Source organism: Anguilla anguilla, chromosome 8 (assembly GCF_013347855.1).
Source record: "Anguilla anguilla isolate fAngAng1 chromosome 8, fAngAng1.pri, whole genome shotgun sequence".
NCBI lineage: Eukaryota > Metazoa > Chordata > Actinopteri > Anguilliformes > Anguillidae > Anguilla > Anguilla anguilla.
The window spans coordinates 10,947,418-10,963,645 of record NC_049208.1 but is presented as its reverse complement, the minus strand read 5'-3'; the positions used below and the strand labels follow the sequence as shown (position 1 = coordinate 10,963,645).

The following is a 16,228-nucleotide window of genomic DNA, read 5'->3' as shown; positions in this document are numbered from 1 at the left end:
CACACTTTCCTCTTTCCATCACATTGGTACAGGTCAAAACTCTGGCCATTCAACAGTGACAGACGCCAAATGCAGATTCCTCGCTTACAATCAACTCTAGGAGGCTGTTCCAATATGCACATTTGATCACTCTTGCATGTTTGGGAACTTGGCGTACGCGTTCATGTGATTAGTGTAAGTGTGCAAGTGTGTCCCATTTTGTGAATAATCAAAAGTGCAGTTTGCCTGACGTGTACTTTATCCAGACTTATGCTAAGACCACTCCGGAGCAGCATTTGGCCTAGTATACAGATCTGCAATGCACTTAGTTGTTGACATTTACTGTTGATGGCAGTCATGAGGTTTCAGGATGGTGTGTTTATTGGAGAACGAGGCCAGGTCAGAACCTAGTATATGGCTGGACCTAACACGTGATCTGGCTGACCAATGGTGTAACTTCATCACTCACTCAGTCTCTCAGTCACAGACAGTCGCGTTTGTAGGGCTGGCCCCGCTGTTGCGGTCCAGCCAAAAATGTCACTAAAGAAATATCTAAGAAATATGTTAGCAAAGATGCAAATGTTCTGACTTTATATTTTATTTAGATGGTATCATTATGCTGATATTGTTAATGTGAATATAATGTTAGCAGGCTCGGTTAATTTGTCTACAGTTTGCAAGCCGATATCAAGCTTTGCGCAGCTATTACTAGCTATTGATGGCGGTGTGTCTACAAAAAATTATTTGAAATTGGGACCATGGAACAAAAAGTGTGTCCCAATTGTTTTTAATATCCCCAAGCACTTGGGCACTTAATACATACTTGCACACTATATGCCAACATACGTTCCACATCACAATACGCCACTGAAGTGTGCTAGTACCCAAGCACACTTAGCCAACTGTGGAGATATGGGACAGCCAATAGACCTTTTGTTAACTTTCTTGTGCGTGAACTTATGATGCAAAGACACACAGCTAGCCAAAAAAAAAAAAAAAAGAACAAAACAGCTGAGCAGCTAATCGTGTCCCATTATTGACTGCCCTGAAACGGGGGACTGTGAAGGGCTGTTATTCCTACACGGGTCACCCAATACCCTAGGTATCTCCTCAGTAAATGCCCTCAAATTAAAGCTGACAGCCCGGACTTTAGTCAAGCTAATCGAGTTACTGTCCCAATATTTTTTCAATTTACTGTATATTTCTACACACATTCACACTTGATACTTGAGCACAGGCAGATACAAAATGACAACCAAAACGCAATCAAATATGTTCGACAAAATATTTCATTGTTTTGGGATTTTAGGTAGGCCTACTGTATGCAAATGCCACACGTAACGACGGTAGGCGTCAAAGGAAGCCTATTTAGTATCAATAACCAAATGTGCTTGGGTGGCGCAATTTTCTGCACAGTCGCTGTGAGCGGAGGGGGGCGGAGGTTTTAAGAAAGGTTCTGCCATTGCGGTGTCGAGTTTACTGGGAGCTAAGGGAGCGAGGAGGTTATAGTGGTGAGATGTTATTATAACATACTGGAACTGAATTATTCGCCGCATATCGAATGACGTACACAATAATGCAATGCTGAACTATGCATATTACACAGGCAAGAGGTCTATGTTTATACAGGTGTGTTACCTGTAGCTCCCAGAGAAAAGGGGCTGGGTTTGTTTTCTCACTTTTCGGTTCTTTCCGGAACAGCTTACAGACCGGTTTATCAAATGTATTAACGTTCATCTATGGATGAGAACGGAAAACCCTGGCGCAAAGGACATGCCAGTCGCCTTCGCTGTGGACTTACCTCGTCGGGAATTCCTTGACCGTCTTTTGAACATACAGTCAATTCGAAAATGGCTATTGTTTAAGTAAATCAAAGAGGAATATCCACGTTAGCAACTGCTTCCTGGTCATATCAAACTGCGACTTTTTATTACGACTTTTAAGTGATTGAATGCGGAGGTTTTCCCTGAAACTGAGCACTGACGCATTGTGGAGAAAGCGAACTGGATTTCCCACCCGGCTGCGCTACAAGCACGCTACAGCTTTGACGAACCACGATGGCTGTAGTCCGGTTGGAAACAGGAGATCATCAACCAGAAAACGGCTTCGTGTCATCAGAAACGACTTCCACGGGGTTGCTGTCACGTATCGACGGTTCTGTTTTACCGTTTCTTGGAGGATTTGGGAAATACCAAAAACAACTCATCGTCCTGACGTGTATCCCAGTTTTATTTCTGGGATTCAGTCAGTTCTCCGATAATTTCCTTTTAGCACAACCAAATAGTACGTGCATATACCCGAACGCGAAGATTGGGAATAACACTGGAAGTTCTGTATCGTTATTGCGTGATTCGAACAGTAGCACGACCGCTCCACGTTTGCATGCCAATGGCACTGGCAACGAATCCGCAAGCATTGATTGTTCGTGTTTGGAGTGGAACTACAGGCTACAAACAGGACTCGTGCAAAATGTGGTCACCAAGGTAAGATTTGCCGCGTGATATTCAGTAATGCCCCGTGGCAGCGGTTCCGAGGAATCGGAGAAGACAACAGTGTTTGCATTCTTGCTAACCATTCCGCTGTTGGCGTTATACACTTTCGGTATTTCATCTGCATTGTGTTGGTATAAACCGCGTATCGGTGAAGGTGAAGGGGTGTAGCGTCACTGAACGTATACCTGGCAGCACCACATGGTCAGTGCATGTGTTTTAATTAGAAGCCGTTAGACTGTAAGGAAGGGCTTGTCAGCATTTTACAGTGTCCTTCCCTCCACCATTTTCCGTGCTTTATACACGTTATCACTACATAATTGTTAGCAGCTACACTGAGAAAGTATGGCGCTTGCTAGGAGCAAAAGGGGAGTACCCAAATGGGCATAACAAAGCCCGACCTATTAGAATTGTCATGATTTTGCATGCGGAGTGTGGGGCTAATGATGTTTGCCACGGTTGAGTATTTAGTACAATTATGAACATAAAACCGAGGGATCGGGAAGCCCAGAAGAAACATTGTAGAAGAGCTGGAATGCGTCGCATTGCCGACTGACTGCATGAGTCATCGAACCAGCTGATAAGCACGGTGTCGCTTGCAAGTGTCACACAGGCTCCCCACGCGCTGCCCGCTGCGGAAAGCAGTAGTTGGCATAAGAGATAATTTATTGCTACGGCTGCCTCGGGATAGTACAGCAATGTACGTTGACCGTCACGCTTCTACTCCGAGTACCCTTGTTGAATAGCGCGTAGCCTGCTGCTGGAAGCAGCAGCTCTTCTCAACTACAGTGGCATAATGAAAACCTGTGATAGGCTGTTTCTCCCTGTCTCAGTGAAACTATGCGGCCATGCACTGACTTCTCTGGCCTGCCGTTTCTGTTGATTATCAAACGGGTCTGCTATGTGAACAAATAACTTTAAAATAAAAAGAAATCCATTATATTAGAATATTTTTAGTTTTCTTGGGGAAAATGAACCAGTGAAGTGAGCAGAAATGAATAGTTGAATGAATATATATATATAGGACCTCAGCTACACATATTAGGATGCGTTACAACAGGCAGGGTGCTGCAAAAGTGAGTCCCAGAGAGGTTTGTGGGAGGTGAAGTCCTAAGGTACCTTAATGCACTCACCATACTCAAGCACTGGACTTCACTTCCCATCAGTTACATCTGAAAATCCCTGTGTTGTGCTCTGCCCATTAAATGCAGACTCAGTCTGACAGTAGCCCCTCTGTGTAATGGCCTGGTACTTCACATCTGAGAATGTGGCCTGCTGATTAAGAGCATGATCACGTGCTCACGTGTGTATCAATGGGCTCGTGCCAGGTGTAAAGAGCACAGTTATCCTCTAAAGCAGTGGTCTCCAACCCTGGTTTTCACCTTAAAATCAGCACCCAATCGAGGCCCAAGACACTGGGTTGAGTTGAGTTAACTGTGTAATCAACTGCTTGAATTGATTCATGAAGTGCAGAGTCGCCATGAAAAACAGCAGACCCTGTAGCTCTCCGGGACCAGGGTTGGAGACCACTGCTCTAAAGCCACACTCTTGAACGCACCTCATTAGACGCAAATGCGCTTACCCACAAGAACTGAAGCCGTAACTTTCAACTCACAAGTTGACCATAAGCCACTGTGACGTGATATGCCTTCACACAATCCAAAAATAGACACCTCAGTTTAGTAATGGCAGCTGTGTATGTGTGTTTGTGCATGAGTGTGCATGTTTGTGTATGTGCATGTGTGTACATGTGTGCGTGAATGTGTGTGTGGCAGCTTGTTTCAAATGTACATTTCAGTTTTTTTTTTTCATTTTATAATTAGTTGTGACACAAACGAGGTTCAAACGCTGAATCATCAGTTAGGGTTAGGGTTAGCCTGGTGACATATTAATACTTTAATTTTGGTCCTTCCACAGTCTTGCACAGTAACCTTGTTGCCCAGCTTATGCTATGCAGCTATGCAGTTATACATAACAAAACATGGTGTCTGTTTTCAGGCATTATGTTACTAAGATGCTAACAGTCTATTGAATTGCTGACATGCCAGATACAGTAAATAGGAAAATCTGTCCAAGTAACTTAAGGAACGGTGAGTCAAGGTAACACTTTGCGACAGTGGCGTTCACACTTTTTTGTTAAGCACCAGGGTGGAATGGTTTTTGCACGCAGTTCATGCCCAGGAAACCTGGCGAGGTAATTGTGTAATCAGCTGCTTTAATTAATCAATTAAGTTCTGAGTAACAACAAAAAACCTGCCACATCCCGCTGGTCTCCAGGGGCGAGGTTTGCTATGGCTGGGAGCCGAGTGTATTTGGCCATGGTCATACCACCGGTTGGTGGTCAGTTGCCAGGATTCACCGGAACTGAAGAACCGTCAAACTATATTAGCTCCCAGTGAACTATATTAGCTCCCAGTGACTGTGTTTGTTGGTCAGACCAGGATGGGATAAAGCTAGTTTTCACTTGTTAGTGTATGTCATGTAGGTCACCAGTCGGCACCGTGAGCCGACCAGAGGAGGATGGGTTTCCCCCTTGAGCCTGGTTCCTTCCAGGGCTTCTTCCCATCTGCCACAGGGAGTTTTTCCTTGCCACTGTTGCCTTAGGCTTGCTCCTGTGGGGGTTTAGGCCAGGGTTGTCTGTAAAGCGTATTGTGACAACTGCTGTAAATTACGCTATACAAATAAAATTTGATTGATTGATTGATTGTATGTAGTTGTAAAGGTCAAGTGAGTCTTTTCTTAATCCCATGATGAGTGGAGCCACCATGTTCTGCTGATCATCGCCTCAAAACTGTACACCCCAGTCAAATGTATTTCCTCTCCAAAGCAAAGGAAGATGATTGCTTCAGATTGAAGTTACCAATGACATGTCATAGGTCCTCACATTTTGGAGGGTTCCTGAAACCTAAGTCTCACCGTCACCAGTAACACCAGTAATTAATTAAATCACTGCAATAATTTTTTGGGGGGGGGGGGGGGGTGCATCCTTTAGGAACCCAGAATTACTGGATAATTTCAAAGGGCTTTTGTTCTCTGAATGCCTTCATTGTACTCCTCTGTAGTCCTTTCAGAATATCTTCCAAGAAGAGACACTGTGTCCCCTACTCAGCTTAATAAACTAGCTAATGAACTAGCTGCAAGCAAGAGAAAGCCCTGTGTTGTCTAACAGCTGGTGTTACTGATAGTCTTTCTGTTTAAAACCGTTTTTGTTTATTTTTCAAAGACCAGGGGATACTTTATCTTGTCCAGTCTTTGTGATTTGTTACTCAGCAGGTTTTGTGAACAGTGGAAAAACAAACAAACAAACAAACAAACAAAAATATATTTTCAAACTTGCGTAGTCTATTTATTTTGCAGTGTTTATTTTGAGCACTTTATTTGAAAGTATATTACCTAGAGGTAGGTGAGGCTTTTGATGAGGCACATGTCTGTTGTTCCGTGACGAAGTGCATATGGTGCGCGCTATGTCTATATGGCTCATGTTCATATTGTTTCCGACCTTTTTTCTGAATAAGATGTATGTTCAGAGCCCCGACTTCATCTATGAGTTAAAACGGAGACTGCTCCAGAAGCTGCTATTACGCTTTCAGACAGCAGCTGTAGGCGGCCTCTAAACTGGTGTCAGGGTTGCGGAATTTGGTCCGCCATGGGAGTTTGGCCGGTGGTGACCCCACCGAGGCAAAAGCGCAACAGCGAGTGCTTTCCTTTGCTCCAGAGCCCTTCGCAGCGTGCTAAAGGTCCCAGACCGCGCGGAAAGAAAATCAGGAACTGATACCGCGGTTGTGCTTGCACAGGGAAATCGGCGTGCTTTCGCGATGCCCCGCTACACGTCACATGACTGCTGAGTAATGCCACGGCTCGGCTGCTGCAGCGCGTGCAAACCCGACGAGGGGCTTCCTGAAATGACAGATATAAGGCTTCCCCAAAGCCGTGGTTTTTAAAAGACGCACGCACCAGAGGTCACGCGCGCTATCTGCGGAAACGCGCTCCGGGTGCTGAGCTAAGGTCCCCGGCCGACCGGAGACGTGTTCTGATCCCGAGGAGATCCAGGTGGAATCGATGAAGCCTGGCCTCGGATCCTGCCAATCAGCTGTCCTCGCTCACTTGCAGATAGAGGCGTGTGTTAAAACCGTGGAGGAAAATAAATAAATAAATAACAGTTACTTTCATTCAATCAAGGGTCTAAGGGAAAATGTTCATAGAATCCTGCCTTATTGTACCGTTGTTGTTTCACAAGACAAAGATGGAAGGATGGAAGGCATATATATCTTTCTATAAAGGGCAGTTAGCCCCCCCCCCCCAGAGTAATTTACAAAAATACACTTCCGAAGGGAAATTGATTTAGTCTGTGTGCTTGGTCCGTCTAGCCAAATGCTTAACTTCACGTAGAGAACTTCACCTTAATGCCAAAGTCCAATTATATGGACATACATGCTGTACTATATCTGTAAGGTAAAGTACAGATAATGTGTCAGGGAACAGCCTGACATTTCCTTTCTGTTGATTTTATTTCCCCCTGAGCTGTTGAATAATTAGTTAATTAACATAGTGATAGCTGTACTACTACTACAAAAATGTTTTAAAAACAGTAACTAATGATGCTTGAAATATTGTACCAGTTTTATTTCTTCACAATCTCTGAGCATTACATCTATCCATTATGTATACCCACTTATCCTAGTCAGGTTTGAGGGGGGGTTGCTGGAGCCTATCCCAGCATGCATTTGGCGAGAGGCAGGAGTACATCCTGGACAGGTTGCCAATCTATCACAGGGCACAGGTTATTATTTTTATTATTATTATTATTATTATTATTATTGTGCATTTGGTAGATGCCAATCTCTGCAATAATACTTTATCTATTGCTCTTTCAATACAGTAGAGTTTTCTGCAACAGAGCTGGACATACTTCTCTTTAGATGTACCGGTTCACGCCATGTGCCAGTGCCTGAATCCACTGACCCTCCATTACATAACCACTGTACCTCAGACCTCAGTAGTGCAGATATTTTTATCAGCACTGATGCCCACTGATACCATTAATACCGGGCGATAAAGTCCATGGCTTCAAGCATTAATTATTGGCTCACGATTCAAAGTGGGGACTCGAAAGGTCTCTTCTAATGGAGGACATCCCCCCACCGGGTTTGGATTTAAAGGGGAAAGCACACACTAATTTGAGGTTATTGTACTGCTATTGATTCGGCCACTGTTGGCACTGCTGGAATTTTGTCCAGGTATTTTAATTCCAGTGCCCTGTGCCTGAGCTGCCTCTTTGACCTGTGCATCATCACTGCATTGAGAGTGGGTGTGACTGTGGCTGTCACATGACATGGAGTGGTTAGTTTGGGACTTTTCCAGGGCCAATTTTCCATCTAGAAGATTGGATTGGTGCTTTTTTTTTACCATATGATTTGCCAGTCATTTTATGATCAAACTGTGATTTTAGACTGGAGTTCCCCTTTACTAGAGCCAGGCCTAGTGACTGGCTATTGTAGAGTCACTCACATTTTACAGCACCACAAGGTCATCTGGAGGCATTTCTTCTCAAATAAAAAAAAAAAGGCTTAACATAATGATGAGAATAAGCCATTCAGCCCAACAATGCTCGTCATTTTCTTGACTAAATTGTACTTAGTGCTCTGATTACCCACAGACTGCATAGTATCAAAAAAAACCCAGGGATAGCACTTGGTCGGCCACTGCCAGGCATTTCCTGTGTGGGACCCGTGCGAAAGCGGTGACCTGAATCGGAGCCGGAATAAGCTGGAGGAGATCATGCTCATGGGAAGCCCTGGTTAGTCAGCAGGAAAGCGCGTAACTCTGAAACAAGAAACGAGCCACTTTACCGTTGGACGTTTTCTTTTTTCCCCACATAATGGCACCTCTCTTACAATGGAGCACCTCAGAAGTCATTAAGCCAAGGAGTAGAAATGACCAGCTTTGCTTAATCAGCTTATTGGTGTCTCTCTCCCCCCCCCCCCCCCCCCAACACCACAAGGGTTATGCAATGGCTCAGGTCTTGTGATATTATATCTGTGCACCATTGCCATGATGTCACATTTAGCTCCGTGAGTTTGAATGTGAGAAGCTGACCCTTGCCATTGTAGTGTTTGTTTGGGTGTACTGCAGCTCAGCTTCCGGCAGGGACATCACACACTGGGCTGTGTGGAGATGGATCGATCTCTCTCTCTACACCCGGGGCCTCAAACTGCCAGGTTCAAGGGTCCTCTCACTGTTTGGGAACATTGGCATGGACCTCAAAAGCTGAACATTGCGTTGGCACGGATGTGAAAAACTCAAAATACACAAAATGGGAACAGACCTGGAAAAACAGAACATGGAGAAGTACCCGTGGCCTCAGTCGGCCTCTGGGATAGAGCAGGATTGCACAAGTGTAAGTCCTGCAACCTGTAAACACATGACACATCTCCCCCTGTGAGCTTTGTCCCAGTCACAGAGGTTTTCAGGGACTAATCAGATTAAAAAGTAGAGTTTTACTTCACTGCTGTGGACCCTGCCCCCCGAACTGCGCAAGTCGGTCACGACCTAATTGGACCGCTGCACGGTAACACACCGTCGGCTTCTGGAGAGGACAAAGGCCTCTTCTATCTTCTACGTCTTTCTGTCGGTCTCCACTCCGGTGCAGAATCATGCTTTAACACACACACACACACGTATGTACACATACACACACGCACACACGCATACACACACATGCACACACACGCGCGCACACACACACAGACACGCGCACACAAACGCACACACAGGGCCATTGCTAGTGGAATGAAAGGTGGTGATGATTCTGGGGGCCCACAGCTAAAAAAATGTAATTTGTTTTTAAAAAAAATGGGGACCCACAGCAATATTCTTTCAGGGGGCTCAGAATTCCTAGCTATGCCCCTGCACACACACACACACACACACACACACATACGACCTTCGGTATGCACTTATTATCGCTTTGTATAAAAACATCACCAAATTAATGTAATGTAACGTAAACACACACACACACACACACACACAAACCCACACTCTCCATACACACACACATTAGTTACCATTCCATCTCACTCATCCCTGCATTCCCTCTCCCTGGGAACAGTTCTCATGTTGTGCTGAGCAGAGGTCCGATCAGCCGCGGGAGCGTTGTTTGGCTTTGATTGGGAATGGCTGGCATATTTGGCATGGTAGGCCGGACGGCACACGTAGGCTTGGTGAAAAGGGAGGAGCTGCTCTGTGGCCAGCTGCTCACGACTGTACAGTAATGTTAAGTGCTTCACTCTTGAGCAGGACCGTTTCGTCATTAATGTGTCAGAAGCTCTGACCCAGAGCAATTAGCAAACCCGCCTCCACTTGAAACATTAAGTGGACATCATCCAGAGGGTTCACCCATACGACTCGGTCAAACGCATTTCTCGTGTCCTACCGAACGTCTAACCAGAAAATAATTTCTTTCAGCAGTTAGTGGTGCAGTGATTAATAGCAACATAAATCAGTTTGTGTTTTCATTCTTTTGGTGGAAATTGCATGCGCTGTATTGATTGTGGAAACAGACACTCAACTGAAAGGCTTCTGGTTCAACTCCAAGGTGTGGAACCGCTGTCATGACCATTAGCATGCTACTTACATCAGTTTTTTATCAAGCAATGTACTTTATACATAAAATAGTCACCTTGGATCAGAGTGTTGCTAGTAATACTAAGAATAATAAACAAATATTTAATAGAGATGATACAGGAACAGTAGTAGTAAAGTATGCCGTTTCTGTTAGAAACCACAATATATCATGGTTACTTACTCAGAGAGCGACTGAGAGTAAATTGGATTAAATTTATAGCACTGCAGAGAGACTGCAGTGCTGATTAAATGGGAAGCCGTTTTTTTTTTTTTTTTTTCCAAATAGATTTAAAATCAGTTTTAATTATTGTGGAGAATTGTGTTAAGGCGGGACTCTCACACTCGTCCCTGTGTAAGAGTTCTGCTACCACTGCTGGATTGTGGGACACGTCGTATTGAAAAGAAAGGAGGGAGACTCTCCCCCCTGACAAAACTCTGGGAACCAGTCATGCGCCTTTCATTTTCCCATGAGGCACCCTGCCCAGAGACGGCGACCCTCAAAGGGCTTTTTTCGGGGTAAGTATGATGAAACGAAATGAAGATGTACAGCTGTGAATGGGTGTAGCCTCTAACCTTCCAAAAAAAATTTTAACATATAATGGGGGCCCCTGGATGCCTTTGTGTTGGGGTGGGGGTCCCTGGATCTGGAAAGGTCGGAAACCCCTGCTCTGCACTATTCCACACCATTCTGTGTCCCAGGACGAGTCCCCCTCAGTGCAGGGGACACAGCGGTACCTTGTTCTGTATGTAGAGGAGTACGTGGCTAGAAGTGCAGAGAGGAAGTATTAATGGATGGGTTGCGGGTGTGTTTTAGATCCCGCGATGGCTGTTTTAACGGTAATAAACCGGAGAGCCGAAACGCTACCCTCGCGGCCTCGCCTCGGCGTCGGCAGAGTGCCGCGACCCGGCAAAGCGCCGCGACCTCGGCAGAGAGAGGGAGAGGGAGAGGGAGAGAGAGAGAGAGAGAGAGAGAGGGGGAGAGAGAGAGAGGGAGAGAGAGAGAGGGAGAGAGAGAGAGGGAGGGAGAGAGAGAGGGAGAGAGAGAGAGACAGAGAGAGAGGGGGAGAGAGAGAGAGGGAGAGAGAGAGAGGGAGAGAGAGAGAGAGAGAGAGAGAGGGGGAGAGAGAGAGAGGGAGAGAGAGAGAGGGAGAGAGAGGGAGGGAGAGAGAGAGGGAGAGAGAGAGGGAGAGAGAGAGAGAGCTCCTCCGAGACGGTGTGGGACTGAGTGATCGCCCATTGCAAAGCTTTAAAAAAAAAAAAAAAAGTTAATTATTAATTATTTAAACTGCTGTCTGATGAGCTGGGGAAGCAAGCAGTTGTGCTTTTGCCACCGTGGTTAGCGTTTACCTTTTGGTGCCCGATAAACACCTAATCGTTACTAACCCCATCCACCCCTCCTGCAGCAAATTTGCCATAATTAAAGATTAATTTTTTGGTTGCTTAACACTGTCCTGATTGCTCCTTCACCCACTGGCCTTTTTATTTTTGGTTAACTAAAAAATAATAAATTGGTAAACCCAGTGACTACTGTTATGACCTCCACTCTGGACTTACTAATGTGACACTTAATGTGATGATGTTGCTGGTGCCCCTTATCTCAAAGTATTGGCGTTTCAGTTGATGATGTGGTGGTATTGGTCTTGTACCATCATAGGTATGTGTTGGGAGTTGTATACAGTTTATATGTGTGTGTATTTTCCAACATAACTGACCAATATTATCCATAGTTCATACATTACTGATTCACCTTGTAGTTTAGATAAGAGGGGGCCCAGGCTCCCTCTCTCCCTCTCAATTCAACTCAGTTCAGTTCAATTCAATGTGCTTTATTGGCTGGTAATACACATAGTAGATATTGCCAAAGCAAACAATAAATGTACAAAAATAAGTTGTGTGACAGTACAAGTATTGCATGAATGATAATTAGTACAGTAACAATTACAATCAGAGATGTAAATCAAATAAAATAAATAAAATGAAATGATAGTTTCTAATAGTATTTTGACAGTAAACTGTAAAAAATAAATGAGAGAGTTTGTCCTGTTTTTGGTGTCACTTACTGTCGCTGTATTGGGCTGCCAGGGTCACACATCTCCCCTCCTCTCCGAGCAGAAAGGGGAATTTTCTCACCATCAGAAAGATTTAAGAAATTTGGGCTCTGTGAGTGCTTCCCTTTCCTCTTTGGGAAGCCAGGTCTGCCTGTGCCGGGCCGACCTATGTGGCCAAACTGTGCTCACTGAACCTGTACATTATCAGTATTATTTTGTTATCAGTAAGTTTAGTATTTTTGACCATGATTAGGTAATCTGCTGGAATGTATTGTCTTTTTAGAGCCAGACAGCAATTAAGTTTAATTTATGTGTGGGTTTGAGTGTTCCAATAGCTGATATAATTTTCTATAATTTTCTCTCTTTCCCTCTCCCTCTCCCTCTTTCTCTCTCCTTCTCTCTCTCGAGCAGTAAATCATACCTTATTAACCTTATTTGGGAGAACAGTGAACATAACAGAGGATTTGTTGTGCTGAAGGTAAATGCAGAGTGATGTGATATGAGGGTTATAAATGCTCAGAGAGACTTCCCCTCTTTGGGACTTGGAACATACATCTTGCTGTGAGAACTGGCTCCCTTTCCGTAGAAAAAAGAACACTGATCATTCATAGTTCCTAGCTCGTACGTTCTTTTTACCGACCCTTGGAACCTAGCGAATGTTCGGAAAGGTGTGGACAGGTACGCTCTGAGTCGCTGGTATGTTGGCTTTGGTGTGTTCTGTCCCAGGTATGTCATTGGGGGGGGGGGGGCATGTTATGTGTAAATGGTGAGTTGGCATAGATGTTATGTGTCGCAGGCATGTCAGGAAGGGAGTGCCACGTGTGACTGCTCTGTTATCACAGGTGTTGTGAGTTGAAGGTGTGCCAGCAGAGGTGCGCTGGCTGGGCCCGGTTTGTCACGTGGTGTGGTTTCCCTTTGGCGCGGCTCGTCGTGTGATTGACTGAGGCAGAACAGGAAGCCGCGCCGGGCTCCCGCTGTCCCAGAAGGCCGCGGGAGCGGCGTTCCGTGCCTGTCTCTTTAATGGAATTCTGCCTCGCCTTTGTCTCGCTCTGCGCCAGTGACAAGGAGCTCAACTTGGAAACATTTTGTCTGAAGTGAGGCTCCGATAACCGAGGTGCTGCGTAGGCTGCCAGGCAATCTTTCTTTCTCTCTCACTCTCTCTCCCTCTCTCACTTTTGGGATTATATTTTGATCATCACTTGTATGTGTGGTGGAATTGTGACAATAAAGCTGGTTTTAAATCTCAAAAATCTCTCTCTCTCTCTTTCTCTCTCACTCTATCCAACTCTCTCAATCACCTTTTTTCTCTATTCTTCTCTCTCCCTTCTCCTTATCGCTTACCCCCCTCTCTCCCTCCTTCCAACCCCCTCCTCTCTCACTATCTCTCTTTCTTAATCTCTCTCTCTGTCTATCTATCTATCTATCTATCTATCTATCTTTGAAACTATAGGAAGAACCCCGATCTCATACTCTGATTGGTTGTTTAAGATACCAGAGCCATGAGACCAGGCTGAATATAAAGGTTTCTCATATCCTTGTGTTTTCCGACACACCCAGCAGTCTTTGTTGACACACTCTGTTGTCATTTTACCTCACATTTGCCTTTATTGCCATATTACTCAGCCGGAATTGTGTTCAAAGCTCTTTGTCAGTTGATTGTTGCCATGGTAACATGTTAATTAGTCTTTGAAAAATGTTTTTATGAGGAATGGGTTTCAGTTCCTGTTCATGTTAAGCAATTAAATCTTGAGGAAAAGTCACTTAACAGTATTATGCCTCAGTTTTACAGATGTTAGCTGCTTTTTTTTTTGCTTGCATTTACCATTACCAAACAGACCATGCTTGTGTCAGCATTTAAATAAATGCACTGTACAAATGTGCTGAAAGCAAGTTTTCTAGTTTTGTCCAACAGACAAAATATGAAAGATAAATTTCACTCTAGTTTTATATAATAATAATAATAATAATAATAATAATAATAATAATAATTTTATATTTAATACTCAGGCATTACGATGTTGTTTTAGGAACCATTTAAATAAATTAGACCGGGCTAAGTGAATTGCCTTTCTGTTCATTTGATTTCTGCTGCGAGTCAGCTTCGCACGGCTGAACTCACAGGAGTTGCCGGGCTGCGGCCGCATGCAGTGGGTGTGTGTCTCTTTGTATTGATCAATGTGCTTTAGATATCCCCCTCCGCTGTCATCAGTGCTCTGCTGCGGTCTGTCTGTCTCTTTCTCTCCTGCTGACTCTCTCTCTCTCGCTTTCTCTCCCTCTGACTCTCTCTCTCTCTTTCTCTCTCTCCCTGACTGACACTCTCTGACTCTCTCTGTCTGTCTCTCTCTCTGACTGTGTCTCTCTCTCTCTCTCTCTTTCACTCACATCCGTATTCTCTGTTCCTTTGTCGCTCTCTCGTGTGTGTATATATATATAAATATATATAAATATATATATATACAAATGCACTCACACAGTCCCACCGAGATAATAAAGATGACCAAGTATAAATGCCAAAGACCACATGCTGTACTTAAGTCTGCACTGCAGTGCCCACACTGAACTTAGGGTGATGTATGGTCAGTAGGCGTGGCTTAGACTGTGAGTCTAGTATTCCTGTGGGTCCTCAGTGAAGTCTCACTACACTAGTGCAACAAGCAAGCTGTATTTAAAATGTGAATCTGATATACCTGTAGGCAGACAGGAAAGTCTCATTACGCTATTTAAGATGTAAATCTGAGAAGGCCTGCAGTGAAGTCATACTGCATTGGTATAATCAGTGAACAGGATTTAAAATGATGTTCCGGTACAGGCTTACAGTGAAAATGTAGCGTAAGTGCCGGGCAGGCTAACAACCATTCTGTACTGTACTGCATTATGACCATAATCGGGCAGTCTGGGTAACAGGGTCATAGGATGTTTTACCATATGAAAACATGTCATGTGACACTGGTAGTTGCTCTGACGCATGCCCTTGCAATTGAACCAAGTTAATGGTAAACCTGCCGAAAATGTATTATGAGTTTCTACAACCATATGGACTGCATGCTGTCTGCCGTCAGTTCACTGTGATCAAAGCTTGAAGCGCTCCCTGTTTTATGACCACGCTGATCCGTGCCGTGGTGGTAATTGGCTCTGTTGAGATCGCAGTCAAGCCCACGTGTTGGTGAAGACAAGCTCCCTCCCTTTTCGGTAGACTCTGAAGGAAGGAAGGGAGCATGACGGTTCTAGGTTACCGTGACGATGTGTCAGATAGAAGACCGTTAGTTGTACTGGGGCTGGGGGGGGGGGGGGGCTGTCGCAATCAGCTGAATTTGTCATGAGAGGGTGCTTATCCACACGCTCTAGAGAGCTAAGGGGTTTCTGAGACCAGCGGAGGATCATCACCCAGAGCAGTAGCTGATTCAAGGTCACATCCAATCGGTGGCTCAGGTTCTGCAATGAAAAAATCTGAGTGTTTTTTTTTTTTTTTTTTTAATGCGGAGGAGCTGAAATCCAGCAGACACCATTTACAAAGGCCCACTGTGTGTGCAGAAATAAAGAATACATTATTTACTCCATCACTGTGGACCTGTAAATTCAACGCTGAGTGACAGTCATCTCTGGCATTTTAATTCTGTCACGTTTTAACCTTTTACCTGGCTTAACAGTTGGATATCACTCTTCTAAGACAGTGCTGATTGATTTAATGATTGATTGATTGATTGACTGACTGACTGATCTTTTGAAGTAGCTCAGATTGACTCAAAGGTCTCTGTTCTTGAATACTGTTCCCTAACTGCAGCCAATCATGTACGTGCCACCAAATGCCTGGTATTAATAATGTATAGTGCACCTATACCATGTGCTGTTATGGTTTAATGAGGTTTTATGAGTGCATTTTTACATTTTTACATTTTGGACATACAAGGTTTATTGTGTTTACCCATCATACTGGCCTATTCATCAAAATATTGGCAGCCATATTACAATTTTTAATATTTTCTTATATTTTGGAGACTCGTGTTCATAGATAATATCCTTTTTTTTTTTTTTTTTACTGTATGGAAAAACAAAATCACTGCACGATTTGTCCAGTCTGTGAATGGC

The 16,228-nt window shown here is 44.3% G+C and overlaps 1 protein-coding gene across 2 annotated transcripts in view; it reads left to right on the top strand.

Moving 5' to 3' along the window:
* The first annotated feature begins 1,398 nt into the window (after window positions 1-1,398).
* The window catches only part of LOC118234110 (solute carrier family 22 member 23-like), a 37,866-nt gene continuing 23,036 nt past the window's right edge, over window positions 1,399-16,228 (top strand). For both annotated transcript variants that reach the window (XM_035430436.1, XM_035430435.1), the window contains exon 1: window positions 1,399-2,462. In XM_035430436.1, coding sequence (XP_035286327.1) covers window positions 2,037-2,462 — 426 coding nt within the window. In that variant the 5' untranslated portion in view covers window positions 1,399-2,036. The remainder of the gene's footprint in view (window positions 2,463-16,228) is intronic.